The sequence below is a fragment of the Arachis stenosperma genome, chromosome 5, assembly GCF_014773155.1.
Source record: "Arachis stenosperma cultivar V10309 chromosome 5, arast.V10309.gnm1.PFL2, whole genome shotgun sequence".
NCBI classification, from domain to species: domain Eukaryota; kingdom Viridiplantae; phylum Streptophyta; class Magnoliopsida; order Fabales; family Fabaceae; genus Arachis; species Arachis stenosperma.
In genome coordinates, this window is record NC_080381.1 from 33,506,535 (window position 1) to 33,529,421 (window position 22,887).

At 32.1% G+C, this 22,887-nt stretch overlaps 1 protein-coding gene and 1 pseudogene across 3 annotated transcripts; both read right to left on the minus strand.

Annotated features, from left to right (window-relative positions):
- Positions 1 to 579: 579 nt before the first annotated feature.
- Positions 580 to 1,359, minus strand: LOC130980670 (E3 ubiquitin-protein ligase AIRP2-like; annotated as a pseudogene).
- A 7,769-nt stretch (positions 1,360 to 9,128) lies between these two features.
- On the minus strand, positions 9,129 to 21,178 carry LOC130982695 (uncharacterized). 3 transcript variants are annotated; one of them, XR_009087193.1, is made up of 5 exons: positions 20,962 to 21,178; positions 18,283 to 18,338; positions 15,379 to 15,610; positions 15,109 to 15,230; positions 9,129 to 9,552 (listed from the first exon to the last, which is right to left on the minus strand). XR_009087193.1 is itself a non-coding variant. In XM_057906756.1 (4 exons), the coding sequence occupies exons 2-4, from the start codon at positions 15,594 to 15,596 to the stop codon at positions 9,401 to 9,403; spliced, it is 492 nt and encodes a 163-aa protein (XP_057762739.1). In that variant the 5' UTR covers positions 15,597 to 15,610; positions 20,962 to 21,178; the 3' UTR covers positions 9,129 to 9,400. The 3 variants fall into 3 exon arrangements, 2 of the variants coding, with proteins under 2 accessions (XP_057762739.1, XP_057762738.1); XM_057906756.1 differs by lacking the exon at positions 18,283 to 18,338; XM_057906755.1 differs by lacking the exon at positions 20,962 to 21,178 and having other exon boundaries at positions 18,283 to 18,433.
- Between the last annotated feature and the right edge of the window lie 1,709 nt (positions 21,179 to 22,887).

A 22,887-nucleotide genomic window follows, 5' to 3' on the forward strand; every position in this document is an offset into this window, starting at 1 on the left:
TCTTAAAGAAACAAATAAATGAGCTACTATAACTGCAGCAACATAAACTAAAGAGATTTAATGGGGAAAAAACTCTGAAAAAAGCTGAAAAGAAATATGACATAAACTGATAAAAAAAACATTATGGCGACAAATGATTAAGGGGGAAGAAACAATGATTAGCTTCTTATGTATAGAAAAGGGGAAAAATTCCGTGTTTATTAACACAAAAATAAACTTAAAAATTCCCCCAAATTAACATTATTGACATGGAACAAGCTAAACAGCAATAGCCAGCCATGAATAAAAGGCATGAACAGCAGCAATAATCTAAGACAAAGTAGGATGATCATGAAAGAGAAAAGAAACAGGAAGAGCATGCATAATGAACAAAGAAACAGGGATAGACTGGTTTCATTGACTCACATTCGAGAGTGCCGCCACACCAATGTTTTTTATGATGGATAATGGATATCTAAAATTGAAGACAATGTTTTTGATGAATCATCTAAGAACATATTGCAAACAACTTAATTAAGCACCAATATTACAGTCAATATTGCTTTTCATTGCCTTCTTTCTCATAACAATATTCTAGTGCTAATCAACAATTAAGCATGAAAGCACCCTAAACACTGCCAAATAACATTCAACTGCAAAAATATAATATATTGATGGAGAAGCACAAAGAATCATGAAGCAGTAGCAACCAAGAAAAAGTGAGTACCATTCACGGTAACATTTCAGGCATATAGCATGGATGCAGTTAGGCAACACAATTTTACTATTCACTTCCATGCATATTCCACATTCTTCTTCTCTTTCAATGTCTATATCAGAATGTTGTTGATGATCCTCATCGTCTCTTTTTTTATACCTCTCCATACAAGCAGCCTTCTGTTTCTTATCCTCTGAATCTGTAACCCTTTTCTAAAGTTGTAACAAAGACTGATAAATTACCGCTGATCAATGCAAAAACTCAACAAATCATCCAAATTAACTGACACAATGATGCAAAACAACTTATCATACAACAAAATAGAGGAACAAATACCATAGAATTCTCTAATGCTAGCTTTCCTTTCATGAGTAGACATGGTAGTTGTTCCATCCACATATACCTGCACCATGAGAAACATTTTTCAGCCTATCCCAATTTCTCAGCTCAATATGAAAAATCCCAATAACTAATCAATGTCTGTACCTTGTAAATTAGGATTCTTAACAAGCCAAGTGCTCCAAAGAATCCGATGACGAAGGAACTGCCATCTCATCCATGCCTCCTTCTCGTCTCAACTGCTCCCCTGAGCACAGGCACTGCATCATGTTCTTCAAACTCTTCCTCTTCTTCCTCCTCCCCTGACTATTTCCATTTCCCATGCTTTCTCAACTCATCCAATAACTTTCCACAAGCCACAACCGTTGAACCACGGTCATATGATTTAAGATTTAGGGTTTAGGATTTTGGATTTAGGGTTTATGGTTTATGGTTTATGTTTTTGAGTTTTGTGTTTAGAGTTTTGGGTTTAGGGTTTAGATTTTATGGCTTAGAGTTTAGGGTTTTTGGTTTATGGTTTAAGATTTAGGGTTTAGGATTTGGTGTTTAAGATTTAGCATTTGGGTTTGGGGTTTGGGGTTTAGGGTTTAGGGTTTTGTGTTTATGGTTTAAGGATTTAGGTTTAGGGTTTTGGGTTTAGTGTTTAGGGTTTAGGGTTTATGGTTTATTGTTTAGGGTTTAGGATTTAGATTTTATGATTTTGGGTTTATTTTTTAGGGTTCAGGATTTAGGGTTTTAGGTTTAGGGTGTAGGGTTTAGGGTTTAGGTTTTATGGCTTAGGGTTTAGGGTTTATGGTTTAGGGTTTATGGTTTAGGGTTTAGTGGTTAAGGTTTATTGTTTAGGGTTTAGGGTTTATGGTTTTGGGTTTGTGGTTTAGGATTTAGGGTTTATGGTTTGTGTTTTACAGTTTTATGTTTGTAGGGTGGTGTTTAGGGTTTAGGGTTTAGGGTTTCAGGTTTTAGGGTTTATGGTTTAGGGTTTAGGGTTTATGGTTTAGGGTTTAGGGTTTATGGTTTTGGGTCTATGGTGTAGGATTTTGGGTTTTGTGTTTGGGGTTTAGAGTTTAGGGTTTAGGTTTTATGGCTTAGAGGTTAGGGTTTTTGGTTTATGGGTTAGGGATTAGGGTTTAGGGTTTAGTATTTATGGTTTAGGGTTTATGGTTTATGGTTTAGAGTTTAGGATTTTGGGTTTAGATTTTATGGTTTAGGGTGTAGGATTTATGGTTTATGATTTATGGTTTAGGGTTTAGGGTTTAGGATTTATGGTTTATGGGTTAGGGTTTATGGTTTAGGGCTTAGAGTTTATGGTTTATAGTTTAGGGTTTAGGGTTTAGGGTTTAGGGTTTGGTGTTTATGGGTTAGGGTTTAGGGTTTATGATTTTGGGTTTTGGGTTTAGGATTTATTGTTTAGGGTTTAGTGTTTGGTGTTTATGGGTTAGGGTTTAAGGTTTATAAGTTGGGGTTCAGGGTTTGTGTTTAGGGTTTAGGGTTTAGGGTTTATGCCTTAGGGTTTATGGGTTGGGGTTTAGGGTTTGTGTTTTAGGGTTTGGCGTTTGTGGGTTGGGGTTTAAGGTTTAGGGTTTATGGTTTATGGTTTGTTCTTTAGGGTTTAGGGTTTGGGGTTTTGAGTTTTAAGGTTTATGGTTTAGGTTTTATTGTTAGGTTTTAGGGTTTAGGGTGTATGTTGTGTGGTTTAGGGTTTATGCATTAGTGTTTATGGTGTAAGGTTTAGTATTTAGGGTTTATGGTTTAGGGTTTATGGTTTAGGGTTTAAGGTTTACGGTTTAAGGTTTATGGTTTAATGTATAGGGTTTAGAGATTTGGTTTACAGTTTATGGTTTAGGGTTTAGGGTCTAAAGTTTTGGGTTTAGGGTTTAAGTTTTATGGTTTAGGGCTTAGGGTTTATGGTTTATGGTTTATGGTTTAGGGATTAGGGTTTTGGGTTTAGGTTTTAAGGCTTTGGGTTTATGGTTTAGGATTTATGGTTTAAGAATTAGGGTTTAGGGTTTTGGGTTTTGGGTTTATGGTTTATGGTTTAGGGTTTAAGGATTAGGATTTATGGTTTTGGATTTATGATTTAGGGTTCAGGGTTTACTGTTTTGGGTTTAGGGTTTAGGGTTTAGGTTTTATGGTTTAGGGTTTAAGGTTTACGGTTTATGGCTTAGGGATTAGGGTTTGGTGTTTTTGGGTTGTGGTTTAGGGTTTAGGCCTTAGGGTTTATGGTTTAGGGTTTGTCGATTAGGGTTTAGGGTTTCGGGTTTCTATTTTAGGGTTTTGTGTTTGTGGGATAGTGTTTAGGGTTTAGGGTTTGGGGTTTCAGATTTAGGGTTTAGGATTTTTGGTTTATGGTTGAAGGTTTAGGATTTAAGGTTTAGGGTTTAGGGTTTATGGTTTATGGTTTAACATTTAGGGTTTAGGGATTTGGGTTTAGGGTTTAGAGTTAAAGGTTTATGGTTTAGGGTTTAGGGTTTAGGGTTTAGGGTTTTAGGGTTAGGGTTTAGGGTTTATGGTTTGGGATTTAGGGTTTAGGCCTTAAGGTTTATGGTTTAGGGTTTGTGGTCTAGGGTTTAGGGTTTATCGTTGGGGTTTGGTGTTTAGGCCTTAGGGTTTATGGTTTAGGGTTTGTGTGGTCTAGGGTTTAGGGTTTTTGTTTTAGGGTTTTGTGTTTGTGGGGTAGTGTGTAGGGTTAGGGTGTTGGGTTTTGGGTTTAAGGTTTAGGGTTTAGGGTTTGTGGGTTTATGGTTTAGAGTTTGTGATTTATGGTTAAGAGTTTAGGGTTTAGGTTCTATGGTTTAGGGTAAAGAGATTATGGTTTATGATTTAGGGTTTAGGGTTTAGGGCTTTGGGTTTATGGTTTAAGGTTTACGGTTTAAGGATTAGGGTTTTGGGTTTTGGGTTTAGGGTTTATGGTTTATGGTTTAGGGTTTATGGATTAGGATTTATGGTTTTGGGTTTATGATTTAGGGTTCAGAGTTTAAGGTTTTGGGTTTATGGTTTAGGGTTTACGGTTTAGGTTTTATGGTTTAAGGTTTAAGGTTTACAGTTTATGGCTTAGGGTTTAGGGTTTGGTGTTTTTGGGTTGTAGTTTAGGGTTTAGGCCTTAGGGTTTATGGTTTAGGGTTTGTGGATTAGAGTTTAGGGTTTATGGTTTCTGTTTTATGGTATTGTGTTTGTAGGGTGTTGTTTAGGGTTTAGGGTTTAGTGTTTCGGGTTTAGGGTTTAGGGTTTAGGGTTTAAGGTTTAGGGTTTAGGGTTTTTGGTTTATGTTTTAAGGTTTAGGATCTAAGGTTTTAGGTTCAGGGTTTACTATTTATGGTTTAGGGTTTAGGATTTATGGTTTATGGTTTAATGTTTAGGGTTTAAAGATTTGGGTTTAGGTTTAAGGTTAAAGGTTTAGGGTTTAGGGTTTAGGGTTTAGGGTTAGGGTTTAGGGTTTATGGTTTGGGGTTTAAGGTTTAGGCCTTAAGGTTTATGGTTTAGGGTTTGTGGTCTAAGGTTTAGGGTTTATCGTTGGGGTTTGGTGTTTAGGCCATAGAGTTTATGGTTTAGAGTTTGTGGTCTAAGGTTTAGGGTTTGTGTTGAGAATTGGGTACATACTCATGTATTAAATGTTTAAACCATATGCATTGATACTTTTGTATATATTTTATTTTGAAAAAAAAAAGAAAAAAGGAAAAAAGAAGGAAAAAAAGAAAGTAATAAAAAGGAGACAAAATACCCCAAAGTAAAGTAATAAGAATAATGCATATGGGATGTGAATTGAAAAGAATACATGAGTGTTTGAAAAAATGAATAATGGATAGCTACTTTTGCATTAAAATTGTATAGGTTGTTATGTGTGTTAGGTGAGAGATTACGTTAATCAAAGATTCAAATTTCAAGCTCACTTGACCATATGCATCCTTCCCTTTACCCTAGCCCCATTCCAACCTTGAAAAAGTCCTCATGATACTTACATGCATGATTAGTGCATATTATGTACCCTTTTTAGTACTATTTTCTTAGTATTTTTTAGTAGATTTTATCAAGTTTTATTATGTTTTAGTGCAAAAATCATATTTTAGATGCTATTTTGAGTTTTTGTGTTTTTCTTATGATTTTAGGTGATTTTTGGGTGAAATTGGCAAGTTTTGGCAAAGTCTGATTCAGAGGCAAAGAAAGGATAGCAAATGCTATCAAATCCTGACCTCCATGCATTCCAACGAGCATATCTTAAGCTACAGAGGTTCAATTGATAAGTTCTCAACGGTGTTGGAAAGCTAACTTTCAGGGCTTTCTAGTAATATATAATAGTTTATATTTTTCTTTTGGAATCACTGCCCAAAACGGGTGTTGAACGCCCACCTCTAAAGTTCAACGCTCAAGAAGGACCAGCCTCCAAGTTGAACACCCAAGACTGGAGTTCAACGCCCAAAGAGGAGCAAGTCCAGCGTTGAACGCCTAAGACTAGAGTTCAACACCACCCAGGGAGCAAGGAAACAGCACACTCACCCTTCTAATAGGCGTTCAACGCCCAGAAGCCTAAGTTGAAAGCCAAGCATATGAAGCACATGACTAAAATGGGCCCAAACTGGATTTTAGCACTTCTTAGCTTATTTTATTTTCTTTTTGTAATTTTAATTTAGAACAATATCTTTTAGGTTTAATCTTAGAGCTTTTTACTATAAATAAGGGACTTCCTTCCTCCTGAGGATCATGCCTCCTAGGAGGGGAGAAGCACAGGCACATTACACTACACCTTCTTATCTATTTTCTTTGTAAAGCATGAGCAACTAAACCTCCTAAGTTAAGGATAAGAGCTCTGCTCATTCCCATGGATTAATATTATTACTTTTCTACTCTAATATATGTTTGATTCCATTCTATGATATATTGTTGTTCTTCATCTTTATGAATCTAGGGTGAAACGAGAGTATGACCCCTTATTCTACATGAGCTCTTGCGAAGCCTTAGCCAGATTGTATTGAGCTACAGCTTGAGAATACATTACAGGTTCCAATAAGTTATCTGGGTTAATTGGGATACGTGACATGAAATCTCGTTAGTCATGGGTAATTGAGATCTCTATGGCATTAAGGCTAGAATAATGAGCATCATTCTCCGATCCGGAAGATCTGACCTTGTTTGTGCCATTTTGAGTAGGATCACTAGAGATTGAATTGTGTGAACTTCACCCTCGTTCATATTGAATGACCATTAGCACCGGCGTTTGATGTGGATCAGAGGAGATTAATGACCACTAGTCCCGACGTTAATCACTTACATCCTTGCCATTGAATGAATCACTCATTGTTAAAGTAGTCAGTAAGAAGTATTAATCCATAAAGATAAGCATCTCCAAGACCTTAACTGATTTCCCATTATTGTTTCTACACCAATTCAGTATTACTTTCTTTAATATTCTGTTTTATGCGCCTACAACAACCACTACCTGTTCTATTCGCCTGACTAAGGCCAGCAAGATAACTATTGCTTGCTCAATCCAATAATCCTCATGGGATCGACCCTCACTCACTTGAGGTATTACTTGGATGACCCGGTGCACTTGCCGGTTCAGTTGTGTGAGTTCAAATTTCACGCACTAATGCGTGCATTGAATAATTGTGGATTGTTAGAAGAAAAAAAATGTTAGAAAGTATGATTAGAAGAGAATTGAGTGAATCAACCCTAAACACTTGAGCGACTAGAGTGTCTATACGGTGAGGGGTTCGATTGCTCAATTCTATGTTTTCACCGGTTATTTCTAATCTTGCAAGTTGTAAATTCTTTTCAACAACTCTAATCAATTGTTGGATTTGACTTGGTTGTGATTGCTTTAGCCTTATGTTCATATATGTATTCTTAGAAATAGATTTATTTTGACCAAGTAGTTGCATGCATTTAGATAGATTGCATCTAGATAACTTGCATTGAATCAATATTATTTAATACCCTTTCTTTGTCTTTCTTTGGTTTAGCATGAGGACATGCTAATGTTTAAGTGTGGGGAGATTGATAAACCACAATTTTATGGTTTATCTTGTATTGAATTTGGTGGATTTTATCAACTTTTCTACATTTATTCATTAAAATAGCATAATTTTGTGAATCTCTCCTAATTTGTGCTTAAGAGTGAAAACATGCTTTTTAGGCCTTTAATTCACTTTAATTCCATTCGATACCTTAATGTGTTTGTTTAGTGATTTCAGGCTAAGAAGGAAAAGATTGGATTGAAGAAACGAAGAAAAAGCATGTAAAAGTGGAGAATTCATGAAGAAATGAAGTTTTGGAAATCTACCCAGTTGAGCGTACGCGTGACCTGAGATTTCGCCATGTTGCGTGTATGCATGTCTTCTGTGTACGCATGACACAAATCATGTGATTTAATTAAAGAAAATGTGGCTGGTGATTTCTATACTCCTTAAGGCCAAATCCAACTCATTTCTGAAGTATTTGAGGCTAAATTCAAGAAAGAACACGAGAGAGTAATGAGGTTTAGTTAGAAACATGTTTTAGGTTATATTCTAGAGAGAAAAGCTCTTTCTTCTCTCTAGAATTAGGGTAGGTTTAGTTAATTACCTCTTAGATTTAGGTTTTGATCATGTCTTAATTTAATTTTCCTTACAATTTCTTGTTATTACATCCTTGTTCCATTAGTTTTATTTGTTATTTCCTTTATTTTGTTGCTTTTATGCTTATGAGCTCTTGTTAATCTTGATTTCTGTTAATGTAATTTGATGTCTTTATGTTTATTGATATTTAATTGAGTTGTTATTATTGTTTTCTTGCATGTGGTAGTTGTAGATTTTATTACTCTTGCAATTTTACCATGCTTTTCATTTTATGCCTTCCAAGTATTTGATAAAATGTTTGGTTTGATTTTAGAGTAGATTTTAGCACTCTTGCCTTGAGATTGAGGACTTAGGTTCCTTGATGTCATTGATGTCTAGTGTGATAGGTAATTTAGGGTTGTTAGTTAGTTAGGATCAATTATGTCCACTTGACTTAATCCTCCGATGTTAGAAGATGACTAATTAGAATTAACCCTTTATAATTACCATGTTGTGGTCAATGATCTAGGATAGGAAACCTTGACTCTTAATCCTTGCCATGAGTGTCTTTTAGTATTTATAGTTCCTTAGTTGTAGCTATACTTTCTTGTTCATCACACTAAAAACCCCCAAAATTCCCATAACCGATAATATACACACTTCCCTGTAATTCCCTTGAGAGATGACCCGAGATTTAAATACTCTCAATTTTTATTAGTTTAACTTAAGTGACAAACAAATTAAACTTTGATTGAGAGTTGTTTTCAGTATGGATCTATACTTCAATAGAATTATTTTGTGAAAATTCTAAACCGACGATTTTTCTATATCAACCTGCAAAGACAAGGCCGACTAGAAAGTATAATACAACTCAGAAGTATACAAAATAGAACCTATTTTTCCATAAATCAACCTCTAAGAGGAATATAAAAGTATGTGTTCAAAAGTGGAGAATGTAAATACACTAAGTACAAAATGTAAAATCTAAAGGAGTATTCGCTTTCTATAGAGAGTTTGGCACGCTCAACGAGGCACTTCACGTTCTGTATTGAAAAATAAAATCCGACAACGGGTAAGAACCCGAAGGTTCTTAGTAGGATAATAATTTCAAATAGAGACTATGTAAAAAAGATATGAACCCGTTAATCAATGCTAAACTCCAAATCATTCAAGGTTCAAGCCTAAGGTCTTTCTAATCCAAATAGGTTTAAGTTACTAAGTCTCAGCTCTGATCAATTATTTATAATCTCAGCTCTTTCCAACACTAAACTATTAATTCTCTCAATATCATTATTGTTCATTATTCTATCTCAGCCCTTTTGGTCTTATCAGTTTCTAACAATTATTATTAATAACATTCAGTCTCAATGGTATCAATTATTATCATTAGTTTCAACAATCTTATTACAAGTCATCACTCATACTAGTACTTTCAATTTCTCAACCCAGAGTAAGTGAGGTGAATCACAATCCTTGCATCTACCCAGGGACTTCCAATCTTAACCCGGAGCAAGTGGGGCAAACCACAATCCTTGCACCTACCCAGGCAATTTAAATACTAATCAATACTCATTTCCATCACCCAATCATTCCATCATTAACATTTCATCAAATACAGCCCTCAGCATCAACATTGCCAGTATAAGGGATCTCTCAACTGTTCAAACACATACAAAATAATACAAGAAATATACAAATAGAGAGAACAGATAAAGTAGGTAGCTCAATTAGCATATAGATACAATTATTCAACAAGGCAAGCCAAATACAAGATGCGCACCCAACCAATACACACAAATACAGATGATGCATGCTTGTCCTACTGGCCATGAGCTCACACATCGGTTATGTTGCCAGATTGTGCAGAATTAGAATGTCCACAATTGAACCGGCAAGTGCACCGGGTTGTACCAAGTAATACCTCAAGTGCGTGAAGGTCGATCCCACGAGGATTGATAGACCAAGCAACAATGGTTGATTGATTCACTTATTCAAACAAGAAAAAAATGGTGTTTTGAGAGTTTAATTGTATTAAACAGTAAATTCAAAGAATTAGAAAGCAAACAGTAAACTTAGTGTGAAATCTACGTGAGAGAATAGTTAAGGTTTCAGAGTTGTTTATTTTTCGGATTTCTATTTCTTACCAACTATTTTAATCATGCAAGATTCAATTCATGGCAAACTGTAATTGACTAAACCCTAATTCCTTAGTGATTTAGTCTCCACTAACCTAGTTAATTGCCAATTCCTTGGTCGCTTAATTTCAATTAGAGATTTAAGCTCAATTCTAGTTTAGTAGCCACAAAAACCCTAATTACCCAAATATAAGAGGATTATATGTCACGTATCCCGTTAAGTCCAGATAATTAGTGATTTAGGAGAAATTATTTTCAAGATTTTGTCCAAGTAAATTATTTTTCCAAGGTTTAACAAGAACAGACATAGAAAAAAGGTTATCTTCTAATATACCCTAATCCCTAGGATGAAGAACAAAAGCAAATTCTTGAAAATTGAAATCAATACATTAATTAAAATAGAATGACAATAGTATTAATCCATAGAATAAACAGAGCTCCTAACCTTAACAGTGGAGGTTTAGTTACTCATGGTTCAGAGAGAAAACTAGGGTTCTCAAAAGTGTAAATTGTAGAATGAGGTGCGTAAGAGAGAAGAGAGCCCGAATGGATAAATCTTTTTCCTTTTATATCTAACCTAATTAATGTAAAATATATTTTCTAAAACTAAATAATATCTTTTCTTATAGTAAATAAAATAAATTTTTAATCAAAATCCCTAAAGGATCACGTTGCTGGCCTCTCTTGAGACGTGGGGACCACCCTTGATTCTGAAGTTGGTGTCAAACTTGGGAAAGACCAAGTTTGGCGCCACCTTGTCCGCAAGTGACTGTCATTCATATGTTGATCCCGATGCCAAACTTGGAATTCCCAAGTTTGGCGCCACCATACCAGCAACGAGTGGAGACTTTGTGATGATCATGGCGCCAAACTTGGAGATTGTCAAGTTTGGCGCCACCCCTTGGATTGCTCAGGTTCCGTTTATACCTTCTGAACTCTGTCAAATCCGTCCGAATGCTACCTAAAATAAACCAAATTGCACACAATTCGAAGTAGCATTCATAGTGGCTAAAAATACCTAAATCTTGATTAAACTTAACAATTTCAAATGCAATTTCAAATCTCCGTCGCTGTTCTCTCTTCTCTGTGCCTGCCATCGGTGCTGATCTTCATCGCTGCCCATCACCGTTCATCGCCGCCCATCATCGTTGGTGGTCACCACCCGTCGCCACTGGTGGTTGACGTCGCTCATCGCCACAGTTCCCTTTCTTTATGTTTCATAGTTACATACATTCCCTATTTTTCCTTCGTTGTTTGTTTAGTTCATCGTCTCCTTCTCTTCCTTCAAAAACCTTTCTTCCTCCAATTTTTTCCGTTCAGTTCAGTTCACTATGTTAACTTCCAAACCAGCCCCTGATTCTAATATCCCTGCACCTGTCCCTGTGTCTCTGCTGGTCATGCTGCTGGCACTGCTCCTGCTCATCCTGCAGTTGCTATCCATTCCAGTAGAATTGAAGCAATGGGGTAAATGAGCCTACAGCAAATAATAGGAGAAGTGATGAGCGGATAATTTATACGCTTTTTGGCATTGTTTTTAGTATGTTTTTAGTATGTTTTAGTTAGTTTTTATTATATTTTTATTAGTTTTTAGTTAAAATTCACTTTTCTGGACTTTACTATGAGTTTGTGTGTTTTTCTGTGATTTCAGGTATTTTCTGGCTGAAATTAAGGGACCTGAGCAAAAATCTGATTCAGAGGCTGAAAAGGACTGCAGATGCTATTGGATTCTGACCTCCCTGCACTCGAAGTGGATTTTCTGGAGCTACAGAAGCCCAATTGGCACGCTCTCAACTGCTTTGGAAAGTAGACATCTTGGGCTTTCCAGCAATGTATAATAGTCCATACTTTGCCTGAGATTTGATGGCCCAAACTGGCGTTCGAAATTAGCTCAAAACTGCCCGGCGTTAAACGCCGAAACTGGCACAAGAATGGGAGTTAAACGCCCAAACTGGCACAAAAGCTGGCGTTTAACTCCAAGAAAAGTCTCTACACATGAAAGCTTCAATGCTCAGTCCAAGCACACACCAAGTGGGCCCGGAAGTGGATTTTTATGTAATTTACTCATCTTTGTAAACCCTAGGCTACTAGTTCTCTACAAATAGGACATTTTGCTATTGTATTTTCATCTTTGGATCTTTGATCATCTTTAGATCTTTGAATCTTGAGATCACTTTAGATCTTTTGATCATATTTGGACGTCTAGTTCTTAGATCATTGGGGGACTGGCCTCTCGGCCATGCCTAGACCTTTTTCTTATGTATTTTCAACGGTGGAGTTTCTATACACCATAGATTAAGGTGTGGAGCTCTGCTGTACCTCGAATATTAATGCAATTACTATTGTTCTTCTATTCAATTCATCTTGTTCTTGTTCTAAGATATCACTTGTTCCTCAACTTGATGAATGTGATGATCCGTGACACTCATCATCATTCTCACCTATGAACGTGTGCCTGACAACCACCTCCGTGATGATTAGCCATGCTGTGACAGAGTGCGTTGAATATTTTCACTGAGAGGACGGGACTGTAGCCACTGACAACGGTGATGCCCAACATACAGCTTGCCATGGTAAGGAGTAAGAAGGATTGGATGAAGACAGTAGGAAAGCAGAGAGACGGAAGGGACAAAGCATCTCCATACGCTTATCTGAAATTCTCACCAATGAATTACATAAGTATCTCTATCTTTATTTTATGCTTTATTCTTATATCATCCATAACCATTTGAATTTTCCTGACTGAGATTTACAAGGTGACCATAGCTTGCTTCATACCAACAATCTCCGTGGGATCGACCCTTACTCGCGTAAGGTTTATTACTTGGACGACCCAGTGCACTTACTGGTTAGTTGTGCGAAGTTGCGATAAAGAGTTGAGATTGCAATTGAGCGTACCATGTTGATGGCGCCATTGATGATCACAATTTCGTGCACCAAGAAGGCAACAAAATAGAAAAAAGGAAACAACCTACAGCTCCAAAGGGTGGACCAAGTTGACGAGAGCTAGAATTTAGATGGTTTATTTCATCATTCTTTAGTTTAAAGACATGATGAGACAATGGCTTTGGTCTTTCTTTTAAGTTTTTAGTTTTTATGTTCTATGTCTTACGTTTATTTGTTGAATTTTCTATTATATTTGCTACCTTAATTGGATGTCTTATGACTAGAAAAATGATTACATAGATTATATTTTATAATTTATTATATTTGCAATTTTTTTGCATGTTGTTTTGTGCATATATATGCATTTTTTAGGTAATCCGCCATTTCCGCCATTTTTCGCAACGCTAATTATGGTGGGTTTTTGGCTCACCACCATGAGCCACCATCTGTAATAAAAAACTATGAACGCCATTGAAATGGCGAAAATGGCGGGGGGTTTTGGATTTTTTGAAAAAAAAAATTGGGGGTAATTGGATAATTTAGGAAACCCTAAGTGATACCTGTAACCCTAATTAGCCTCTGTTATCCAAAAACTTCTCTTCCTCTCTTATTCATGTCAAAAACGGCTCTCCATCTTTGTTCTATCTTCACTGTGCCTGTCGTCGGCACCGATCTTCACTGCTGCCCGTCGCCGTCCATCATCGCTGATGGTCGCCACCCGTCGCCGCTGGTGGTTGCCGCCGCTCATCATGACAATTTCCTCTCTTTTTGTTTCATAGTTACATACATACCCTTTTTTTCTTTGTTGTTCATTCAGTTCATCGTCTCCTTCTCTTCCCTTATAAACCTCTCTTCCTCCAATTTTCTCCGTTCAGTTCAGTTCACTATGTCAAATTCCATACCAGTCCTTGATTCTAATACCCCTGCATCTGTCCCTGCCCCTGTCCCTGCCTCTATCTCTGCTGGTCATGCTGCTAGCACTGCTCCTGCTCATCCTGCAACTACTGTCTGTTCCAGTAGAATTGAAGCTATGGGGGGAGGGGAATGAGCCTACGGCAAATACTAGGAGAAGACAACAAAGTAAAAAAAGAAAACAACCTACAGCTCCAAACGGTGGACCAAGTTGATGAGAGCTAGAATTTAGATGGTTTATTTCATCATTCTTTAGTTTAAAGACATGATAAGACAACGGCTTTAGTCTTTCTTTTAAGTTTTAGTTTTTATGTTCTATGTCTTATGTTTATTTGTTGAATTTTCTATTATATTTGCTACCTTAATTGGATGTCTTATGACTAGAAAAATGATTATATAGATTAGATTTTATAGTTTATTATATTTGCAATTTTTCTACATGTTTTTTTTGCATATATATGCATTTTTTAGGTAATCTGCCATTTCTGCCATTTTTGCAACGCCAAATCTGGAAAATTTTTTGCTCACCACCTTGAGCCGCCATCCATAATAAAAAACTATGAACGCCATTGAAATGCCAGAAATGGCGGGGGTTTTCAGATTTTTTGAAAAAAAATTGAGGGTAATTGGATAATTTAGGAAACCCTAAGTGATAACTATAACCCTAATTAGCCTATGTTATTCAAAAACTTCTCTTCCTCTCTTATTCATGTCAAAAATGACTTTCCGTCTCTGTTTTCTCTTCTCTGTGTCTACCATTGGCGCCGATCTTCACCGCTGCCCGTCGCCGCCCATCGTCGCTGGTGGTCGCCACCCGTCGCCGCTGGTGGTTGCCGCCGCTCATCACTACAGTTCCCTCTCTTTCTGTTTCGTAGTTACATACATACCCTTTTTTTCGTTGTTTGTTCATTTCATCGTCTCCTTCTCTTCCTTCATAAACCTCTCTTCCTCCAATTTTTTCTGTTTAGTTCAGTTCACTATGTCAACTTCCAGACCAACCCTTGATTCTAATACCCCTGCACCTGTCCATGCCCCTGTCCCTGCCTCTGCCTCTGCTGGTCATGCTGCTGGCACTGCTCCTGCTCAAACTGCAACTGCTGTCTGTTCCAGTAGAATTGAAGCAATTGGGGGGAGGGGGGAATGAGCTTACGACAAATACTAAGAAAAGACAATAAAATAGAAAAAGGAAACAACTTGCAGCTCCAAAGAGTGGACCAAGTTGATAAAAGCTAGAATTTAGATAGTTTATTTTATCATTCTTTAGTTTAAAGACATAATGAGACAATGACTTTGGTCTTTCTTTTAAATTTTTTATTTTTATGTTCTATGTCTTATGTTTATTTGCTGAATTTTTTATTATATGTGTTGCATTAATTTAATATCTTATGACTAAAAAAATGATTATATTAATTAGATTTTATAGTTTATTATATTTACAATTTTGCATATATATATATATTCAAGATTTCGTATGAGTGAGAAGGACTAATCGAAAATTTGATCACAAAATTGAATTTCTATTCAGAATAATAAAAAATAACGAGAGTTTTAAAGTAGCTATTCTAAAACTATCCTAATTAACAAAGTTGAGTTGATCTAATGGTTAACTTACTAGTCCACTTAAGCAAGTGTTGGGGTTCAAATTCCGCTTTGTGCATGCAACAACCCATTGACCAGCGGTAAACTCTTAAATAGAGATCAGTACCGTGATAGATTAATTCTTGATCTGCCGAGCTGGAAATACCGTGAGAAACCGAAAAATAAAAAATAAATAATGTGATTAAAAAAATTAAGTTGAATTTATAAAATGTCAAAAAGAAATTTAAGTATTAAATTTAAAATTTAAAATTTTAAAAATCTTTTAAAAACAATAAATTGATACCTGCGACAAGTGTCTATTAAGATTACGTTCTTTTCTTGAATCCAGGTCAAGACTTTGTGCATAAATTCTGTATATTCACCGCACAAGTCACAATCCTTTTCTGCGAGTTCTTCTGAATTGAGAAGATTATCTAGCAAATCTTGAAGGAAAAACCATATCCGCTCGTTTGAATTGTCTTTTATGTGATAACGAACTTCCATAGCTCTGGTAGCCGCCATGGCACAACAAGATCCTACGTTCAAAAACCAAATATTATTCAATATGCATGCATAACATATTTAAATCTAAATGTTCTATATTAAGTCCATAATTTTCTTTGAATAATAAATTAATTAACAACTACTGTATTAATAAGCATGTTAGTCAACACTATAAACTTAGTTATATTCTAGTTAGCTTAATTGGATTTTAAACGTGTATATAAACTAATGTTCTACAGTTAATTTAGAGTGATTAACTACTGATAAAAATTTAATTTTTGTTTTCTCTTTTTTTTTTTTTAATTTCTGTCACTTTTGTTATGAAATTGTTAACTCATAGTAAAACACAGTTATTCAAATATATGCATTTTTATTAAATTCATAATCAAGAAACTAAACTTTTAATTATAAAACTAAAATTAGTTAAAGCACTATAAGACCTAGAAAACTTGTTAGCTAATTAAATTGGACCGGATGAGTCGCCAAAAAAAAATTGGACCGATGGATTATTAATGGGTAGGTTTAGATTAAATTGTGTGCGCCCCAAGAGCCCAATGCTCACTCACATACACACATCTAAACCCTAAATACACTAATTAAACGTATGCCCAATTTGAATAAATAATTTATATAAGTTTTTTTTTAAGAAGAATTTAGAGTATAAGGATTTTTATTAAAAGCAACTTATAAATAAATTATTTTATATTTAAATTTTTAGTTATAAAAGTATTTATTTTAAAGTTGTAGCGTTTGGGATAAATAACTCAAAAAAATACAATTCTTTTACACAAGAAAATAGATATTAAAATAACGATGATAACAAATATTTTTCAATATTAAATATTAATTTTACATAACCTAATCACTAAAATTACAATCAATTAGGCAATTGATTCTTTATTTATTCTCTTATTAGTTCCATTTTTTCTAATGCTTTCAGCATTTAGTTCTTCCCACGTAATATCATTAGAAACTGATTCTTCTACTTTACCTCACCGATAACGGTGTTGTTATATGTGGTGAATAGTAACAAAATTCTAATTCACAATAATCTTAATGGCAATGCCAAAGAAATTATTGTGTAATTAGTATTTGATGTTTTATTGTGTATGATATCGTAGGTGTAGATAAAAAAATAAATATAAAATGTGTGTCAATGTATATTTTGTTGCTGTTTTTCATTTTTTCCTCCTATTGAAACTTCCTCCTCATTTATAGGTCAATAATTTGCTATAATTAACTATAAAAAATAATAGTAAGCTATATAAAAATAAAATCACATATAAAAAAATAAAATTAAAACTGAGATTTTATACCACTTAAAATGTTAAATACAAATTTAATAATAAAAATAGAATAGTATAATAAAAAAATAAAATACCTGAAAAGAATATATACAGTAAGTAGTTTACATAGAACATGATCTAAAAATAGTGGTGGAGAGTCAATAATTTCACCAGATGAATCATTATATAAAAATGATGATCTTTAAAATTGTGTCAAACACACATATTGTAATTCTTCATAATTAAAAAAAAAACTTCTGTTACTCTTCAAACGGACTCGTAATCTCCTCTAAAGACACACATCAGCTCCTAAGAGAGGATGGCACTGCATATTGTATCAGAATAAGTAGGGGCGGAGTTTAGTTCAGACAAGGGGGCCATGGCCCCCAAATTTTTTATAAAAAAATTAGTAGTACTTTTTCAAAAGATAAAAAATAGTTCAATTGGCTTAAATACTTTGCTATAACTTAAAGTATCCAATAAATTCAATAAGCAATATTCTTTCTATCTTGAAGTTTAAATATAAAAAATTAGATATTTTTATTTATTTAATTTAATATTATTTTATATTTTACTATTTATTTAATTTAATTTTTTGTATGATAAAAAAATAGAATATTCAATAAATATTAATATTATTGTATTTGTATAAATTGATAAAAAAAATTCAATAAATATTATAAATTTTAATATTTATTCTTCTAATTTCTTCTTTACATATTTTACAGGATATATATTCAATTTTTTATATAAAATAATAATAAAAAATTAAATTGATACATTTTTTAAGAGGAAGGCTAATATTTAAGAAGAAGAACATATAAATTTTATAATATCAAAACATGTAGATAGTTCTTCTATTTTAATGAATCACGAACAAAGTGAGATACAACCTTCAAAAATTTAAAAAGTTACATCTGATGAGTTTGACCTTAATTTTTTGAAACGAGACCCTGGAAAATAGCTTTAAATTTGGCAATATCACCTAAACCAAAGAGACAAGGTTAGACAGGCTTATTTTAAATGGGTCCATATTAAAAGCATCTTGACAATTATCCTCTATTTAGCTTTTTCAAATTTTATTTCAAGTTCCGTCACTATCCATAAGAATTGTTACTTAAATTATACTTTATATATTATGTACTTTGTATGTACTCTCATTCAAAAATAATTATAATAATAAATCTATTATTGATAAAAAAAAATAATTTAAATAACAAGAACGGTTATATATAATGCTTATTGAGATGTTATTTTTAAATGGAGATAGCTATACATAAGACCATTTGTTAAAAGTTTTTGGGTTCTGTAGGTGACTAACACTCGAGTTTATGGTGAATATTATAGACATTATCATGTACATTTGATTATACTAAAATATAATAAGAATATAAAAACTAAAAAAGTTTTAAACTTACCACAATCTTCTTTGAGTTCTGATTCCTGTTAACTTGTGGTGAGTCCTCCAGATAGTCTTAATAAGAGGTTGAAATCAAAAGTAATAATTAAACAGAAAACTTTTAAATCTTTTAATATAGCATAACATTGTAGCTTAAAAAATGTTAAATAATGTTTATTGACTATTAACAGCAAGTCGGTTATAAATATTATCTCAAATATTTCTAAAATCGGTGTATTTTTCTTTTTTGATCCCATAGTATTGAAATAGTACTACACAAAAAGTAGAAGAAGATAGAAGAAAATAGTTTAGTATATTAACAAACTAATATATATTGAAAATTGTAAAGCATTGACATCATTTTTATCAATTATTAATTAAAATATAATTTTTGTTTCAAATATAAAAACACATTATACTAACTATTTTCATTAAAAATAAACTCAAACCAAGAGGTCATATTCGTCAATTTAATGGGAATTTTGAAACTTTAAATAATAGTATAACCAAATTAATGAATTATGTATATAAGTTTTTTTATTATTCATATTTTTATTATTCATATTTTTTTATATGTGATTACAAGATTTTTACGAATATATAGACTAAGAATACGTTAAGAGTACGTTCGTTATGGAATAATATCCTAATAGATTATACTGATTTTTTTTAATTCTCTTTAATATTTTTTTAATTTTGTTCCCTAATTGTAATATTCTAATAAAATAATTTTTGAACATGTTAAACAATTTTTAATCAAGTCACCAAAAAAATAATTTTTAAACAAGCTAACAGACTCAACAACTCAAGAAAAGAAAAATCAATCTTATAATTTTCAAGAAATCGCTGGAAATGTTAAATTAACAAATTGCTAATCAATCAAAAGGGTCAAAACTCAAAAGGGGACTAAAAAATTCCATTAACAAACTTAAAACAACAAAAATTTAGAAAATAAGAACAGAAGAGACTCCCAATTTAAATCCATTGAAGAACTAGTAGAAGAATGGTTACCAGCGAAGAGAAGACCGGGGAGCAGTAGAATCGTTTGCATAGAGTTAATGTCGGAGGTAAGGGCAAAGTCCAAGCGTTCACAACGGCTACGAGAATAGGGCTGAGTCGATCGGGTTCGACGAAGTGTATGTTTTGATTAGAGTTTGCAAAAATAAGATTTTGTATAAAATTGATTTTAAAAACTTAAATTTTGATAAAAGTGAGTTGGTATTAACGTGATTTATGTTTTGTAATTTTGTATCAAAATGGATTATACTAAAATAAATATTGTTTAGATTATATCATTTAAAATTATATTTAAACAAAAATTATTAAAAAAGACATGAATTTATATAATTTAAATCTATATTATTTTAACACTTTTTTACTATAATTACTTTTGAAAAGAATTTAAATTTATGTGTTGAGATTTAGTACTTTTTTTAATTATAATTTGTTAGTACTCTTCTTTAGTACTCTTTTTGTATTTAATTATATCTTTCTAATAAAATTTATATTATAAAAATTAATAATAATAAATAAAATATATATTAATTTAAGAATACATAGTAAAAAATATACAAAGTCAAATAAAAAATAAAGTTCTATAAAAAATACGTATTAATAAAAATGATTAAAAAAATATATGAATAATGAATACTAAAAATTCTATTAAAAAATACTACATAAGGCAGCGTAGACATTAAATTTGTGTACCTCCAATTTGGTAAGAGACTAAGACACAACTTGTGAGACATTAATTTTTTACTCTTTTACCTTTATTGAAATTTTAAAATTTGTCCTCTTATCTCCCCAAACCTTTTTTTTTTCTCTTCCTCTTTTAGATTCAATAACTAAATTTATCTTTCTATTTTCTTCAAAAAAATTATACATTTAATTTTTATTTATTTAAATTTTGATTAATCTTTGATAAATTTTTAGCTTTAGTTTTTTTATTTTTTTCAATATATATATATATATATATATATATATATATTTAATATTTGAATGATAATTTAAGATGATATTAGAAGAAATAAAAAATACTAAAAGAAATAAAATTCAATGGTGATGACATGTAGTGTTTGGGATAATGAATGTACAGTAATAATAGTAAAACTTGTGGTAGAATGAAGGGTAATTCAGTCTTTTTAAAATATGTATGTCTTGTTCTTTATTTTTACCAAACACAATACATAGACACAAATATTTTATATCCATGTCTTTAATGTCTATGTCTTTGTGTCTATGTCTCATCATATACATCAACCAAATGGAGCCTAAGTAAACATAAAAAATTCTAAACAAAAATATCCATACTATTAATAAAAAATATATAAAAAATTGATAAAATTAAAAATTAACCAAGAGTAGTAATAATAATATTAAAAAATATTTGTTTGTAAAGCATAATCATGAAAAAAATTCAAGAACTCTAATAATTATTTTTGGTAATTTTTATTGTAGATGAAATTAAATGGCAAAATTAATAAAATATCAAATAATTTTTTAATTTATGAAGTGAATGTAAAAGCCAAAAGACAAAAGTTACAATTTATTATTTCTGATGAACTGGGATTCAAATCTGTTTAAGAAAAATAGCCAAACAAAAATAACAGCGTTCAAGAAAATTGAACGTACTTTTTGTTTTTGTGCTTCCAACGTATTTACCAAACCAGAAGAAAAAAATATGCAGCCAGGGACTCACCAAAAAGAATCAAGCAGACGATACGGTGAGAGGAAGAATCAAGAAGACGATGAACGGAGAGGCTAAGAATTTAGAAGAGAACGGCGTCTGAACCACAGCAACAGATTTGGTCAGACGGGACACCGGTGACTGGGACAGAGTGCGTCACTGTCTGTCAGTGAAGATGAGAGAGTTTGAAACTAGAGAGAGAGAAAGAGCGAGAGCGAGACCGAGAGCAACCTTGGTGCGAGTGAAATCAGGGTTCTGGAGTTAAACGACGTCATTTGGGATTTATTTAAAAAAAAAATTTTATTTTTTTCTAAGATTTTGTAAAATTTAAAAAAATATTTCTAAAACTAATTTGATTTGTCAATTAAATTTTTTTTCCATTATATTTTTGTTTCTAGGTGTATTTGAAACGAATTAAGCATAAAATAGACTTTGAGAAGTAGACCGAAGACCATGGTGAAAGTATTTAAAGCACCACCACAAGAAATTATCGAAATAGCTATTGATTGGTGGTTGCTAAAACCTTGATCGCTAATTAGAAAATAGCGATCAACTCCGGTTGTTAACTGTTAGCGACCGATTTTCAACCAATGCAACCAAACTAGTACCAAATAATACTAGTTGCTAAATCGGTCGGTCATTAAATGGCAACCGATTTTTTGGTCGATAAAAGAATCAATCGCTAAATAGCAATCAATTTTTCGATCGCTCAATTGATCATTGATGTTTGATCTAAAAATGTAAAATCAGTCGCTGTTACTAATTTTCTAATTATAATTTTTTACTAATTTCACATATAATACTATTAAAATTTAGTTTTCATAAATAATTATATTTTAACAAAATATAAAAAAAATCAAATATAGAACAATTTTTTAAATAAATACAAAAATAGTCAAATATCTATATAAAAATTAAAAAAATAATTAAATTAACCCCTTCATCCTTCCAAATCAGCTCCATAACCTCAAATTGGTAATTTAATCTTCTTTCAAGTTGTAGAATCTAAAAAGAAATAGCCCAAGTAAATAAGCAAAAATATTTTGAATAGTCAAACTATAAGAAAAAATAACAAAAAAATTGTTAAAAAAATATAAATTTAAAAAAAATTATAATAAAAAAACATTACAATATATCCTGTTATAAAAAAATTTTATAACAAAAATAAAATTATTACAATACAAAATAATATTTTATAATAAATATCTTTAATATAGAAATTAGAATTTGTTAAAAAAATAGTAATAAATTTTTATCTTTAAAATACTTTTCACAATAATATAATTTTTTTCTATTTTAAAATTTTGTTACAAAATATAACGTGATTTTGTATATTTTTTTATTCCTTTAGTTACAAAAGGATAATATTTATTTTGCAACAATTTTTTTTAATACAAATTACATAATAATTTACCAAATTTTATTTTTTTTAATTAATTGATATATTAATTTAATCAACATTTATATAATATATAATAACATAGATAATTCAAAGATGTTTCATTTAACTAAGATTTTTAAAACAAAATAACATTAAAGTTAGTTCTATAAGTTCAACTACAATACAAAAGTTCTACATGGATTAATATCTCCACGAATCAAAATATTCTTGAGTCTTGTAACTAACATGTTGTCATCATTTTGCCATTCCTAAAAATATGAAAAACCAAACCAAAAATTAGAAACATAAAATTACATTCATTACAATTTTTCTCATTCACTTTTACTCAAAATTTTTAGAAAAATTCAGCAGAAATTTACCTAAAATTTGGATATTTTTACTGTCTACGATTTCATAAATAATCCATTCATTATTTATTTCTCAATTATTACACAATTAAATTTATCAAACTAAATAATAAAATATTTATCATTTCTCAACCATAACACAACTAAAATATAATAAATAGATCCATATGCGATTAGAATAGACATCAG

Excerpts from the sequence above, each read along its gene's own strand:
- LOC130982695 (XM_057906756.1), bottom strand. The coding sequence starts at position 15,596 with ATGGCGGCTACCAGAGCTATGGAAGTTCGTTATCACATAAAAGACAAT. Across the intron at positions 15,231-15,378 it reads TTAATAGACACTTGTCGCAG|CTCGGCAGATCAAGAATTAA; the intron begins GTATCAATTTAT and ends CGGTATTTCCAG. Across the intron at positions 9,553-15,108 it reads ACACTTGCTTAAGTGGACTA|TGAATCAATCAACCATTGTT; the intron begins GTAAGTTAACCA and ends TGTTTGAATAAG.